The 14,656-nt window shown below is 51.2% G+C and overlaps 1 protein-coding gene across 1 annotated transcript in view; it reads left to right on the top strand.

The window, feature by feature from the left end:
* LOC125448700 (ephexin-1-like) overlaps positions 1–14,656 on the top strand; it is a 43,817-nt gene that overhangs the window by 5,269 nt on the left and 23,892 nt on the right. The window contains 4 exon segments of the mRNA XM_059642693.1: positions 4,794–5,385; positions 6,726–7,439; positions 10,691–10,751; positions 13,944–13,999. Coding sequence (XP_059498676.1) covers positions 4,830–5,385; positions 6,726–7,439; positions 10,691–10,751; positions 13,944–13,999 — 1,387 coding nt within the window. The 5' untranslated portion in view covers positions 4,794–4,829.

Here is a 14,656-nt window from a genome sequence, read left to right as displayed (position 1 = left end):
GTGCGGAGTCTGCTTGTTGTCCCCGTGTCGGTGTGGGTTTGCTCCGGTTTCCTCCACGGCCCAAGGATGTGCGGGTTAGGGTGGGTTGGCCGTGCTAAATTGTCCCATAGTGCCCAGGGATGTGCGGGTTAGGGTGGATTGGCCGTGCTAAATTGTCCCATAGTGCCCAGGGATGTGTGGGTTAGGGTGGGTTGGCCGTGCTAAATTGTCCCATAGTGTCCAGGGATGTGCAGGTTAGGGTGGATTGGCCGTGCTAAATTGTCCCATAGTGTCCAGGGATGTGCAGGTTAGGGTGGGTTGGCCGTGCTAAATTGTCCCATAGTGCCCAGGGATGTGCGGGTTAGGGTGGATTGGCTGTGCTAAATTGTCCCATAGTGCCCAGGGATGTGTGCGTTAGGGTGGATTGGCCGTGCTAAATTGTCCCGTAGTGCCCAGGGATGTGCGGGTTAGGGTGGGTTGGCCGTGCTAAATTGTCCTGTAGTGCCCAGGGATGTGCGGGTTAGGGTGGGTTGGCCGTGCTAAATTGTCCCGTAGTGCCCAGGGATGTGCGGGTTAGGGTGGATTGGCCGTGCTAAATTGTCCCGTAGTGCCCAGGGATGTGCGGGTTAGGGTGGGTTGGCCGTGCTAAATTGTCCCGTAGTGCCCAGGGATGTGCGGGTTAGGGTGGGTTGGCTGTGCTAAATTGCCCCGTAGCGCCCAGGGATGTGCAGGCTTAGGGTGGATTGGCCGTGTTAAATTGTCCCATAGCGCCCAGGAATGTGCGGGTTAGGGTGGGTTGGCCGTGCTAAATTGTTCCATAGTGCCCAGGGATGTGCGGGTTAGGGTGGGTTGGCCGTGCTAAATTGTCCCGTAGCGCCCAGGGATGTGCAGGCTTAGGGTGGATTGGCCGTGCTAAATTGTCCCGTAGCGCCCAGGGATGTGCAGGCTTAGGATGGATTGGCCGTGCTAAATTGTCCCGTAGTGCCCAGGGATGTGCAGGCTAGGTGGGCTAGCCATGGGGAAATGCAAGATTACAGGGATTGGGTGGGTGTATTTGGGGTACTCTTCAGAGGGTCACTATGGACTCACTGGGCCGAATGGCCTGCTTCCACTTCTGTGGGGATTGTAAGATTCTAATTGTGCATGTTGTCAAACATTTGGAGCCGTAAAGTCGTAAAGCACGGAAATAGATCCTTCGGCCCAACTTGTCCAAGTTTCCCAAAATAAACTATTCCCATTTGCCAGCATTTGGCCCGTATCCCTCTTAACCCTTCCTATCCATGTGCTTATCCAAATGTCTTTTAAATGTTGTAATTTTACCTGCCCCTGCCATTTCCTCGGGAAGCTCATTCCACTCACAAACCAGCCTCTGTGTAAAAACAGTTGCCTCTCAGGTCCCTTTTTAAATATCTTTGCCTCTCACCTTATCCCGTTTGGTTTGGACTCTCCCAGCCGGGGGAGAAGACCCCCGTCATTCACCTCTCATGATTTTATAAACCTCTATAACGTCACCCCTCAGTCGCCTACAATCCAGTGCGATGGAGAACTGTTCTGAGGGAGGGTCACTGGACCCGAAATGTTAACTGTTTTTTCCTTCACAGATGCTGCCAGACCTGCTGAGCTTTTCCAGCAACTTTGTTTTTGTTCCTGTACTCAAAGGCCTGAGCAATGAATGTCTTTCTATTTATGTTATTCCCTTTAACCCTTGCACCCGCTCCTGAACCAACCCCTCTCTGAATAAATGACAACATTTCAAAAATGTATCCTTCTTTGTTTTGAAAAAAGAAATGCCTTTCTTAATGGGGCATCCCAAAACAATTTTCAGTCTTTTTAAAGTGAGAGAAATCTTGTTTAACTTGCGAAACACAGTAGCTAATTGTTTTTCATTATTTGTTTACAGGATGTGATGCATTGCTGGCTGGGCTGGCATTTATTGCTCATCCCTAGTTGCCCAGGGGGCAATTGGGAGCCAACTACATTGGCGGTGGGCCTGGAGTCTGGATAGGGTAAAACTGGCACAGATACCCTTTCCGAAAGAGACTTTAGTGTTTGAGTTATAAGGAGAGGCTGGATAATCTGGAACTTCTTTCACTGGAGTGTAGGAGGTTGAGGGATGACCTTTATAGAGGTTCATAAAATCGTGAGGGGTACAGACAAGGTGAGCGGTAGGTGTGTTTTCCCCAGGGTGGGGGATTTCAAGACAAGGGCTAAATTTTTTAACCTGGAAGGAGGAAGATTTTAATAAGATATGAGGGGTGATTGTTTGTTTTAAACAGAGCAGCCCACGTGTGGAGTGAGCTTCTAGAAGCAGTGGTGAAAGTGGGTACAGTTAGAACTTGTAAAAGATATTTGGATCAGTACATAAATAGGACGAATTTGGAGGGATATGGCTGAACGCAGGCAGGTGGGACTAGTTTGGTTCTGCATTATGGTTGGCGTGGGCCGAAGGGCCTGTTTCTGTGCTGTGTGACTCTGATACTCTCATGAATGAGAAGGGTTTTGTTAACAATTGCTCGGTTAAGTGGTTGCCGTTGGGTTGAATTAAATCCCATCTCGGCAGACCGACGAAGCTTGTGGGATCCAGTAGATCCAAAATTGGCTGAGGAAGCAGGGGGAAGTTGGTCGAAAGATGTTTTTGTGACCGTGTCCTGTGATGTACCACAAGGTTTGGTGCTGGTGCAGTGTGCCATTAAACATTTAATGTCCAGGACAAGGATGTAACAGGTCTGGTGAGGAAGTTCAGAGAATGACATGAGTATTGGCAGAGTGATAAATAGCACAGAGGAAAGTCTAACACAACAAGATGATATGGACAGGGCTGGTCAGGTGTGCTAAATAGCGACAAATGGAATTCATAGTCATCAAACTTGGAAACAGATCCTTCAGTCCATGCTGGCCATAATCCCAAACTAAACTACTTGAATTTGATTTTAAATTTTGAATTTAAATTTGATCCTGATAAGTGTGAGGTGGTGTGTTTTGGGGGCGACTGTCTAAGCAAGAGACTAAAAGTTGGATAAAAACCGAAAGAACTGCGGATGGGCGCCCTATTATAGGAAAGATGTGGATGCTTTGGAGAGGGTTCAGAGGAGGTTTACCAGGATGCTGCCTGGACTGGAGGGCTTATCTTATGAAGAGACGTTGACTGAGCTCGGTCTCTTTTCATTGGAGAAAAGGAGGAGGAGAGGGGACCTAATTGAGGTATACAAGATAATGAGAGGCATAGATAGAGTTGATAGCCAGAGACTATTTCCCAGGGCAGAAATGGCTAGCACGAGGGGTCATAGTTTTAAGCTGGTTGGTGGAAAGTATAGAGGGGATGTCAGAGGCAGGTTCTTTACGCAGAGAGTTGTGAGAGCATGGAATGCGTTGCCAGCAGCAGTTGTGGAAGCAAGGTCATTGGGGTCATTTAAGAGACTGCTGGACATGTATATGGTCACAGAAATTTGAGGGTGCATACATGAGGATCAATGGTCGGCACAACATTGTGGGCTGAAGGGCCTGTTCTGTGCTGTACTGTTCTATGTTCTATGTTCTAAAAACAGAAGTTGCTGGAAAAGCTCAGTAGGTCTGGCGGCATCTGTGAAGGAAAGATCAGAGTTTACGTTTCGGGTCCGGTGACACTTCCTCGGTAAAAGTTGAATAGTAGGGTGCTCAAAGGGATGGCACGGGGCCTCAGTGGTTAGCACCGCTGTCTCATGGTGCCAGGGACCTGGGTTCAATGCCACACTCGGGCGACTGTCTGTGTGGAGTTTGCACATTCTCCCCGTCTCCAAGAGTTTCCTTCGGGTGTTCCGGTTTCCTCCCACAGTCCAAAGGTGTGCGGGTTAGGGTGGATTGGCCTTGCTAAATTGTCCCATAGTGCCCAGGGATGTGCGGGTTAGGGTGGGCCACCCATGCTAAATTGTCCCGTAATGCCCAGGGATGTGCGGGTTAGGGTGGGTTGGCTGTGCTAAATTGCCCCGTAGCGCCCAGGGATGTGTGGGTTAGGGTGGATTGGCCGTGCTAAATTGTCCCATAGTGCCCAGTGATGTGCGGGTTAGGGTGGGTTGGCCGTGCTAAATTGTCCCGTAGTGCCCAGGGATGTGCGGGTTAGGGTGGGTTGGCCGTGCTAAATTGTCCCATAGTGCCCAGGAATGTGTGGGTTAGGGTGGATTGGCCGTGCTAAATTGTCCCGTAGTGCCCAGGGATGTGCAGGTTAGGGTGGATTGGCCGTGCTAAATTGTCCCGTAGTGCCCAGGGATGTGCGGGTTAGGGTGGATTACTGGGTAAAGGCAAACTGATGGGAGTTAAAGGTCATGATCAATTGTGGCCTAACCTAATGTCAGGCAGAGGGGCTGAATGGCCTGTTTCTCCTGAGCAAGGTGTGGTGTGAGCTATTGCACAGTTGACGTAGGGTTTCTGACGTGGCCTTTCCATTGGTTTCCTGTCAAAAAGACCACCAGCTTTGTTCCTCTTGGCCTACTTTTAATGTGCTTTTTTAAAACCAATTCCTCAATTTTCTTTTAACCACACAAAAAGGAAGCTATTGGGTCAGGTAGTAGAATTATACTTACTGTGCACACACTGGACGGAAGGGTCGGCTTCTGTGCTGTACAACTGCGACTGTGCGCCTGTTGGATTTATTTGGGTTGGGGGGTGTTGCGTTGGTATCTCATCTTGGGATAATGTAGAGGCGAGCAGGAATTGTTTTGGAGTCTGGAAATTTTGATTCCTATTGAGGTGATCGGGGCGGCGGTTGGGTGGGGGAATTTCGGATTTCGAGTTGTCGTTGATAAATCTGACCCTTTTTTTTTGTTTGTTGTATTTTTCAGTAACGTCTTGATTTGCTGACGAGCAGCGTTTCTAACATGGCGTCTGTGGTCAAGGAGCCGCCTGAGATGGTGACGCAGAAAGGGGCCACGAAACCACAACCCAAGCCGCCCTTGAAACCGAAGCCCCCCGTGCTGGCCCACAGGGCTGTGAAGCAGAATGGAGCTCACCTTGCCTCTGCCATTCTAGAACCTTCCACCGGGCCTGATGGCTGGCAGAGTGGCACCGAGGTGCGGGTGAACAGCCCCCCGGCCCCTGCCGGGCGGAGAACCTCGGATGAAGCGGGAGCCGGAGATGTCCTCTCCAGCTCCGGAAATGTCCGGAAGATGCGGGAGTTGTTCGACAAGGCTTCGGGCCTGTTGGAGACCGAGGAGGCAGCAGCCAAGGAGATGCAGGTTCGGGCGCCTGTGCAGCCAGAACCCGCGCTGGAGGTCCCTGAGGTAACCAGGCCGGTGCCCAAGGCCCGGAAGAGGCCCCTGGCGAAGGGGGCAGCCGTGACCGATGACTCAGTGAGCCGTGGCGGTGGGGGTCAGGTGCCACTAGTACCCAGGCAGGCTCCAGCTGACCTGCATCCGAGTCAGGAAACTTTGCAAGGTACGCGAGATGTTGTTAGTAATCGCTTGCCCCCTGTCCCTCCTCTCCTCACTTTCTCTGTCCCTCTTCCTTGCTGTTTGTCTCACAAACCCTCCCCTCACCCCCCCTCAACCCGCTGTGTCTCCATCCCCTCTCAGTCTCTCTTGCTTCCCCCTCACTCACTCACTTGCTCCCTCTCGCCCTCCACCTTGCTCACTATTCCCCTAGTTCTCCCTGCCACCCCCTCACTCTCCTTCACCACCTTCCCCCACCCACCCGAGCTCTTCTCCTTCCCTCCCCCCGCCCAACCCCTCCCAGGCTCTCCTTCCCTCCCCACACGCTGTCCTTCCCTGACTCCATGCTCTGCTACCCTCCCCCGAGTCTCTCCTTCCCCCCTCCCCCAACCACCACCACCCCCCACATGCTGTCCTTCTCCAAACTGTCTGCTCCCCCTCACCCCCACCCTTATCCCGCCTCCCCCACCGGGGGAGGGCAGAGCTACATCAATTTTGGTTTGATTGAATCACGGCAGGGAAGAAGCTGCTCTTGAATCTGTTGGTACATATTTAGTATCTTCTGCCTGATGAAAGAGGTTGGTAGGAATTATAACCTGGGGGGTGGGGGCTCATAGAAACTGTCAAATTCCAACAGGACTGGACAGAGTACGCACGGGAATGATGTTCCCCATAACGGGGGAGGGGGGGGGGCGGGTGGAGGGGGATGTCTAGAGCGAGGGTGACACTCAAAAGGATACAGGGTCAACCATTTAGGACTGAGCTGAGGAGAAATGTCTTCACCCAGAGAGTGGGGAGCCTGTGGGATTCTGTGCAACAGGAAGCAGTTGAGGCCAAAACATTGAATGTTTGTAAGGAGTGAGATATAGTTTTGGGGGCTAAAGGGATCAAAGGGTGCAGGGGGAGAAAGCAGAACTTGATGAATCAGCTGTGATTGTATTGAACGGTACAGTAGGCTCAAAGTCTGAATCTCCACCTCCTAGATGCTCCGAATGATAGAATGGCTTAAAGGGCCAAATGGCCTAGTTTCGACACCAGGAGTTAGCTGTTGAATCGTCTGGTTCACTGCTGCCTTTTAGTGAAAGTCATCTGTCATCAAAAAGTTGGTTTGCAGATGCAGCAAGTAATGAAGAAGGCAAATGGAATATTGTCCCTCATTGCTAGAGGGAACGAGCGTTAAAACAGGGAGGTTGTGCTGCGGCTGTACAGGGAGTTGGTGAGGCCCCACCTGGAGTACTGTGTACGGTTTTTGTCTCCTTGCTTGAGAAAGGACATACTAGCACCTTTTGGTTTAAAGGTCTGATTCCATGCCACCCCCCCCCCCCCCCCCCTTACTCTTGCCCGCAGGACTCGAGACGGAGACAGACATGGGGCTGCTGGCAGCCGGAGAGATAGCGGACGTGTGGCAGTGCCCGTCTGGCTGCCCGTGCATGTGCCACCTCAAAAGGCCCGGGATGGTGCTGGTCTGGAAATCGCTGCTGGGCGGCCAAGACGAGACCGACGGTTCGGATCACTCCGGCTCGGATTCCTCGGGGAACGGGCCTTTCCGCTTTGTCCTGCGCATCACCGACGCGGAGGTGAAGGAGGAAGCCACCTCCCTGGAGACGGCAGCCATTTTGGGAAATGGCAGCAACAGCGGCTTCTCCCTCCACCCCGAGTCAGAGGCCATCTCTAAGGAGGACGGGCCGCCCCTCCGGCCGCCAGCTAGGCCCAACCCAGTCAACGCTGTGCCCAAACCCCCACGTAGGAACAAACCTGCGGCCCCTGCCGAGACTGCGCGGTTACCTCACCGGAGGCTGGCTGTCCTCAAGCAGCGGTACACAGCGTCTGACCTGGATAAGATCTCCAAGTGTGTGGGCGAACTGAACCTCCACATCCAGAAGCGCCAGCTCCCCCCAACCGGTGACCAGCACTTCCCTGTGGCGGAGGGGACTGCCTCCCACCAGCCCGCGCCGGCCTGCGGCCTACCGATGCCCCCCAGCCCCAAGGTGACGCGTTCCGCACCCCCCAGCCCCAAGGACAAGCACCAGCCCGTGGTTTACGACGAGGTTTACGACGTAGGTATGGGCCTGCTTCTGGAACTTTCTCCCCTCGTTGTGACGACTCTCTTGCACAGCAGGTGTTGGCCTCCCCCAAAGCAGGAGTAGGCTATTCTGCCCCTCAAGTCTGTTCCATACGATCGCGTTGTTTTGTCTAACTCGGTATCCGCTGAATCCCCTCTTCTCTCGCCGTTTGTGTGAGTGGGCAAATAGAATCACTCCTGTGTGGAAACAGGTTATTTGGCCCATCTAGCCCACGCCGATCCTCCAAAAGAGTATCCCACCCAAATCCAACCCTCCTACCCTATACCTGCATTTCCCATGGCTAGCCCACCTGGCCTACGCATCACTGGACGCTATGGGTAATTTAGCACGGCCGATCCACCCTAACCCGCACATCTTTTGACTTTGGGAGGGATCCCGTGCTGTCACGGGTAGCATGTCTGTGGGGAGTTTGCATGTTCTCCCCATGTCTGTGTGGGTTTCCTCCCACAAGTCCAAAGATGTGCAGGTTAGGTTGGCCGTGCTAAATTGCCCCCTGGTGTCCAGGGATGTGTGGGTTAGGATGGGTTGGCCGTGCTAAATTTCCCCCTGGTGTCCAGGGATGTGTGGGTTAGCATGGGTTGGCCGTGCTAAATTGCCCCTTGGTGTCCAGGGATGTGTGGGTTAGGATGGGTTGGCCGTGCTAAGTAGCCCCATAGTGCCCAGGGACATGCAGGCCAGGTGGGCTAGCCATGGGAAATTCAGGGGTAGGGGTCTGAGTGGATTGCTTTTTGAAGAGGTCTGTGTAGACTCGACGGGCCAAATGGCCCGCTCCAACACTGTAGGGGTTCTACGATCGCTCTACAGAGAGATGGCTTTGGGCCACTCACCTCCATCTGTCCTGTAGCACCTCGATGACTTGATTGCTGTGCCTCAGTAGGCGGGAGAGTGTCGATTAAATGGGGGAAGGAGCCTGTGGGCGGCTGATGTCCGTGTGAGTTTGGGCTCTTCAAAAGCCAGTCCAGTTTTGCCTGGAGCTCTCTGAAATCTAGTGCAATGTGGTACATACTGGGCTTGTGAAAAACAGCTATCATCTATGTTCCATTGAGTAGATTCACTGCCGCCAATTATCCCTCTTTTTAATTGATTTCATACACAACGGAATGTTACTTTTTTAACTATTATCCAGCATCCAATCCTCCTTGTTGGTAGTTGATGGTAAAGGAAGGTGCCATGAGACGTTCGTAGGGGTGATCTTGTTGAATAGAATAGGTTTGCTCTGAAGCTAGTTACACTTAATCTCAATCAGCGTCATACAGCATGGAAGCAGACCCTTTGGCCCATCCAGTCCATGCTGACCATAATCCCAGATAAACTAGCCCAATCTGCCTGTGTTTATGCCATATCCCTGCAAACCTTCCTGGTTCATGATCTTATCCAAATGTCTGCCATTTGTTGTAACTATGTCCACATCCACCCCTTCCTCTGGCAGTTCGTTCCACACACGAACCAGTCTGTTTATTTTAAAAAACATGTTGCCCCTCATGTCCTTTTTAAATCTTTCACCTGTCGCTTTAAAAATAAGCGTGCTGGTCTTGAAATCCCTCACCCTAGGGAGAAGACACCTGCCATTCACCTTATCTATACTGCTCATGATTTTATAAACCTCTGTAAGGGCACCCGTCAACCTCCTAGTGAAAATGTCCCAGCCCCTCCTTCTGTCTCAAACCCTCGATTCTCAGCAACATCCCGGTAAATCTTTTCCAAGCCGTCTCCAGCTCAGTAATACCCTTCCTATAACAGGGTGGCCAGAACTGGACACGGTGCTCCAGAACAGACCTCACCGACATCCTGTACTACCTCAACGTGACGTCCCCAACTCCTATACTCCAACAGTCTGAGCAGTGAAGGCAGGCATGCTAAACATGTTCTTAACCACCACCGCACCCCCCACCCCCACCCCCTCACGGTCTACATGTGCTGCAGACTTCCAAAGAATTATGTACCTGAACCCTTAGGTCTCTACAATGCTGCCCAAGCCCTAGTTTTAATTGGATAAATCCTGTCCGTGTTTGTTATACCAAAATGCAAACCTGGCATTTCTCCACATTAAACTCCATCCGCCACGCTTCGGCCCACTGATCCAGTTGGTCAAGTTTTTGTGAGATGTTCCTCTGAGAGTTGACGCTGACCTATGGGTAAATGCATGTTACTGTGAAGCTACAAATGACATTGGCACTGACTGGTCAGCTCCCCCCAGGAATGGCCCTTTTGAAGTCTAGATGGGTGGAGCTTGACTCACTATCAGTTACGCATCTCGCAGGGCATCCCCCCCACCCCCCGCCCTGAACTGTGACCTCAATTCGAGGCTTGGAGGGATGTGTGACCCTCTCGGTGAGAACTGGACAGGAGACCTTGGAGAAGTCAATGGGTAATAGTGTGTGTGTGTGTGTGTGTGTGTGTGTGTGTGTGTGTGTGTCGCGCGGCCATTAACCAGAGTGGTGGAGCCTACCGCCCCCACCTTGAGACCCCATTTGGAGCCCTGCTTTCTCCACCACCACCCCCCCCCCCACCAACCCTGTGCTTGAGAAGGTTAGGTCTAGCTCCTCACCCCCCCCCCCCCCCCCCAGTAAACCTAGACCATAGACATGTGATTTTTTTTTTTAAGAAGAGCCAGCAGCTGAGACTTGTTTCTCTGTCGCACACACCTTTTGTAGGACAGTGATCAGGAGTTGGAACGCTGGCTCTTCTTCCAGGCCGAGGCAGCCCCAGATCAAATGGAGGACAGATGGTCAGTGACCCATTTGCCTATGTTGAACAGTACAGCACAGAAACAGGCCCTTTGGCCCATCATGTTGTGCCGAACATGACAGCAAATGAAACTAACCCCCTCTGCCTGCCCTTGGTCCATTATCCCTCCATTCCTTGCATGTTCATGTACTTATCTAAAAGTCTCTTAAACACCCCTCTTGTATCCAAACAGAGAACAGTTCAGGTCCTTCAGCCCACGATGTAGTGCCACCTTATTATCCTGCTCTAAGATCAAACTACCCTGCATTATACTATCATACGTGTGCCTATCCAAGAGTCGTTTAAATGTCCCGAATGTATCTGCTTCCACCGTGATCCCTGGTAGCGTGTTCCAAGCATATACTGTTCTATGCTGAAGAAAACTCTCCCCCTTCCCCCGGCCCCCAAACCTTAAACGTGTGGCCCCTGGTATCAGGATGAGGTTGGGTGGGGGCTGGGGTCTGTCAAACACTAATAATTTTGTATGTTACTTTTTGGCAGGTCTCGATGATGCTTCAAGAGACGATGATTATGAGGTCCACCTGGAGATTGTTGAGAGCAGGTCAGATCCCTTCCTGTCCAATTCTCCTCTCATTGGCATCTTTCCTACAAGGCCCTGTCTCCATCCTACAGTTCCCCACGGGCTAAATTTCCTGATTTTTTTTTTGCAGTATTGATAATTGAATCAAATTGGCTTTATTGTCACATGCTCTTGGACAAGTACAGTGTACATTTTCCAATGGGGGCAATGCCTTAGGTACAAGGTACAGATTATTCAACACACACACATTCTTAGGAGGAAACAGAATTAGGAAAACCAAGAGATGAAAAAGTCCAGCGTTACAGATCGAAGGAATAACTGAGAAAATAGAGAAATAAAAAGTTCAGAATAAGTCTTTCCAACCTAGTTTGTGCTGGGCCTTGATTCCAGGCTGTGCCAGGCCTCACCCTAGAGGCTAGGAGACCGCTCTGGGCTCATTTCCAGTCTGGAGGCCGGGCCGGGAGACTGCCACTGAAAGATCACCATGCTGGGTCAGGCGGGCGCCTCGCCGAGTGTGAGAATCCAATTCGACGCCGAGGACGTTGCCAAGAATGAAAGAAACACGAAAGGAAATGTAACAGATGGAGTGGACAAGCACTGGCTAAAGCGCCCTGCTCCGCGGCCATCCTGGAAATCCTGGAATAGTGACGGTGCATCGAGACTTGTAGGCCAGGCCTACGATCGTTGGTCCTTTTTGAATCGGAAGGTTCCGGTTAGATAGTCCCAGGCTGAGGCTCCTAGCCGAGCACTCAGGGAATGCTGCATGGCTAAAGGCGTTGTCTATCCGATGAGACATTGACCTGATGCCCCGCTGATCCTGTTTGTCCCACGGTGTCCTGGCCAAGCTATCCCTCAATCAGCTTAACATCCACACCCGAATGCCTGGCTGATTGTGGGAACTTGCTGTACGCCAGCGAACTGTCACTTTTTTTTTCCTACGTTGCAGCACCTCAAAAAGAACTTCATGGGCTTTTGAGATGTGGTGCTATATAAATGCAAGTTGTCTTGACATTCTGGATACATACAAGGCCCATGTAAGGGCGTTGAAACAAAGTCAAATACCTGAGGGGGGTGGGGAACCAAGTGTAGGAGGAATATTTTAAAACTTATTTTAGGGGATCTGGGCATCACCGACTGGGCCCAGTATTTTTGCCCTGTCGCTAATTGGCCCTTGAAAAAGTGGCGGCAAGCTGCCATCTTGAGCCAATGTAGTCCGTATGGTGTAGGAACACCCGCACTGTGCCGTTAGGGAGGGAGATCCACGATTTTGACCCAGCGATGCTGAGGGAACAGCCAATGTTTTTCCAAGTCAGGGTGGTGCGTGGCTCGGAGGGGAACTTGCAGGGGGCTGATGTTCCCATGTATCTGCGAAGCGTTAAAATGCTCACTGTACAGCAGGACTGTGTGTGGAGAGAGTTAACAAGGTGTGGAGCTGGATAAACACAGCAGGCCAAGCAGCATCAGAGGGGCAGGAAGGCTGACGTTTCGGGTCTGGACCCTTCTTCAGATAAAAAAGTTATCGGGTATTACAATTTAGTTGAGGATTTGAAGCTAACTAGCAGCTTGAGGATGAAGATGGAGGATGTGGATCACAAGAAACAGGAGACCATTCAGCCCCTAAACCTATTGTACTATTCAATATGATCATGGCTAATCTGATGCTGGCCTTAACACCTCTCCCTTGTCTGGCACCCGTAAGCCTTCGCCAATTAAATGGAGAATTCCAAATGTTAATAACTCTCTGACAGAGGAAATTCCCCCTCATCTCCATCTTAGATGGGAGACCCATTATTTTGAAATGGCCCTTCGATGTGAGGTTTTGCCCAAACACCTCAGCCTTTACTCATAAGACAAAGTTCTTTATCCCAGGAATCGGCCATACAGCACAGAAACAGACCCTTCAGTCCAGCCCATGGACGCCGACCAGATATTCCAAATTAATCTAGTCCCATTTGCCAGCATTTGGCCCATATCCCTCTAAACCGTTCCTATCCATATACCCATCCAGGTGCCTTTTAAATGCTGTAACTGTGCCGGCCTCCACCACTTCCTCTGGCAGCTCATTCCATGCACACACACCTTCCTCTATGTTTTGAATCTTTCCCCTCTCGCCTTAAACCAATGCCGTCTAGTTTTAGCTGACTATTCAGAATGTCCATGCCCCTTGTGATTTTATAAATCTCTGTAAGGCCACCACTCGGCCTCCGACGTTCCAGGGAAAATAGCCCCAGCCCATTCAGCCTCTCTCTGTAGCTCAAACCCTCCAACCCTGGCAACGTCCTTGTAAATCTCTCAAGTTTAACAACATGCATCCTATAGCAGGGAGAGCAGACAAATCGGGGCAGGACTTATACACTTAAAGGCAAGGTCCTGTGGAACGCTGCCAAACGAAGTGACATGGGAGTGCAGGCTCGTACTTCATTGAAAGTGGAGCCACAGTTAGACAGGACGATGAAGGCGGTGTTCGCCTTTATTGGCCAGTGCGTTGAGAGGTCGTGTTGCAACTGTACGGGACATTGATTAGGGCCACTTCCGGAATACTGCGTTCAATTCTGGTCTCCCTGCTGCAAGAATGAAGAGTTGGTTCAGAAAAGATTGACCCGGATGTTTCCAGGGTTGCAGGGTTTGAGCTGCCAGAAGATGCTAAATGGGCCGGGGCTGTTTTCCCTGGAGCTCGGGGGCTGAGAGGTGACTTCATAGAGGTTTGTAAAATCATGAGGGGCCTGGATATGGTAAATAGACAAAGTCTTTTCCCCCCAGGGTAGGGGAGACTAAAACTAGAGGCCATGGGATCAAGGTGAGAGGGGAAAGATTTAAAAGGGACCTGAGGGACAACATTTTCACACAGAGGGTGGTGTGTGTGTGGAACAAGCTGCCAGAGGAAGTGGTGGTGGCTGGTACAATTACAGCATTTAAAAGGGATCTGGATGGGGATATGAATAGGAAGGGTTTAGAGGGATATGGGCCAAAGGCTGGCAAATGGAACTAGATTAGTTTAGGGAATCTGGTCAGCACGGATGGGCTGGCCTGAAGGGTCTGTTTCCGTGCTATGCAACTGTGCCTGTATGTATCTACACTCTGCCTGTGTGTTAACATTTTGTGGATGTGGGCGCTCACTTTAAACAGGGCATTTGTGGGAGATCTGTAATAATCCAGCCAGACTGAACTACTAATGACAACTCTTTCATCTCTCTCTCTCTCTCTCTCTCGTAGCCCTGTGAAGAACGGCGGTCAAAACACAACGAACTGGGAATCCCAATTTGAAAGCGGTAAATATCGAGCAATGATTGCCATGCTGTATATCTGAGGGGTGGTGATTTGTCGGTGCGATAGTTAAGGGTAATTGTATGTGAATTGTGACCAACCCAGGCCACTGTACTCGAAAGGGTGGGGGTACATTGGTGTGTTATCAGGGATGTGAGGAGAGACTTGGAGAAGCTGCGACATCTATTTGGATCAGGGAGGGCCAAAGAGAGACTTGTAGAGTAATACAACATGGAAAGGGACCCTTCGGTCCAACCAGCCCATACCAACCACAATCCCAAACTTAACTAGCCCTGTTTTCCTGCGTTTGGCCCATATCCTGGCAGAAGAGGCCTCACCAACATCCCATACAACCACAACACGATGTCCCAGCTCCAAGACTCGAAGGTCTGAGCAGCGAAGGCGAAAGAGCCAAGTGCTTTCTCAACTGCCCCTGTCTAATTGTGATGCTGCTTTCAATGAGCAACGTACCTGGCTGAATCGAGGTGTTCAAAAGGTGGTGACGGAGAAGCGCCCAGTTCGAGTATGGGAGGTTCAGTAATCGGCGGTGGGGGGGAAGGAGGCCGATTTTTGAGGAGAACCAGCTGAAGAATCTGAGGTGTGAGGGAGTTTCAAGAAGGAGGTTAGACTTAAATAGGTTTGGTTGAAGGGGAGACAGTGGG

Source organism: Stegostoma tigrinum, chromosome 45 (assembly GCF_030684315.1).
Source record: "Stegostoma tigrinum isolate sSteTig4 chromosome 45, sSteTig4.hap1, whole genome shotgun sequence".
Taxonomy (NCBI): domain Eukaryota; kingdom Metazoa; phylum Chordata; class Chondrichthyes; order Orectolobiformes; family Stegostomatidae; genus Stegostoma; species Stegostoma tigrinum.
Note: the sequence above shows the minus strand (reverse complement) of the source record. Positions and strands in the feature narration are given on the sequence as shown.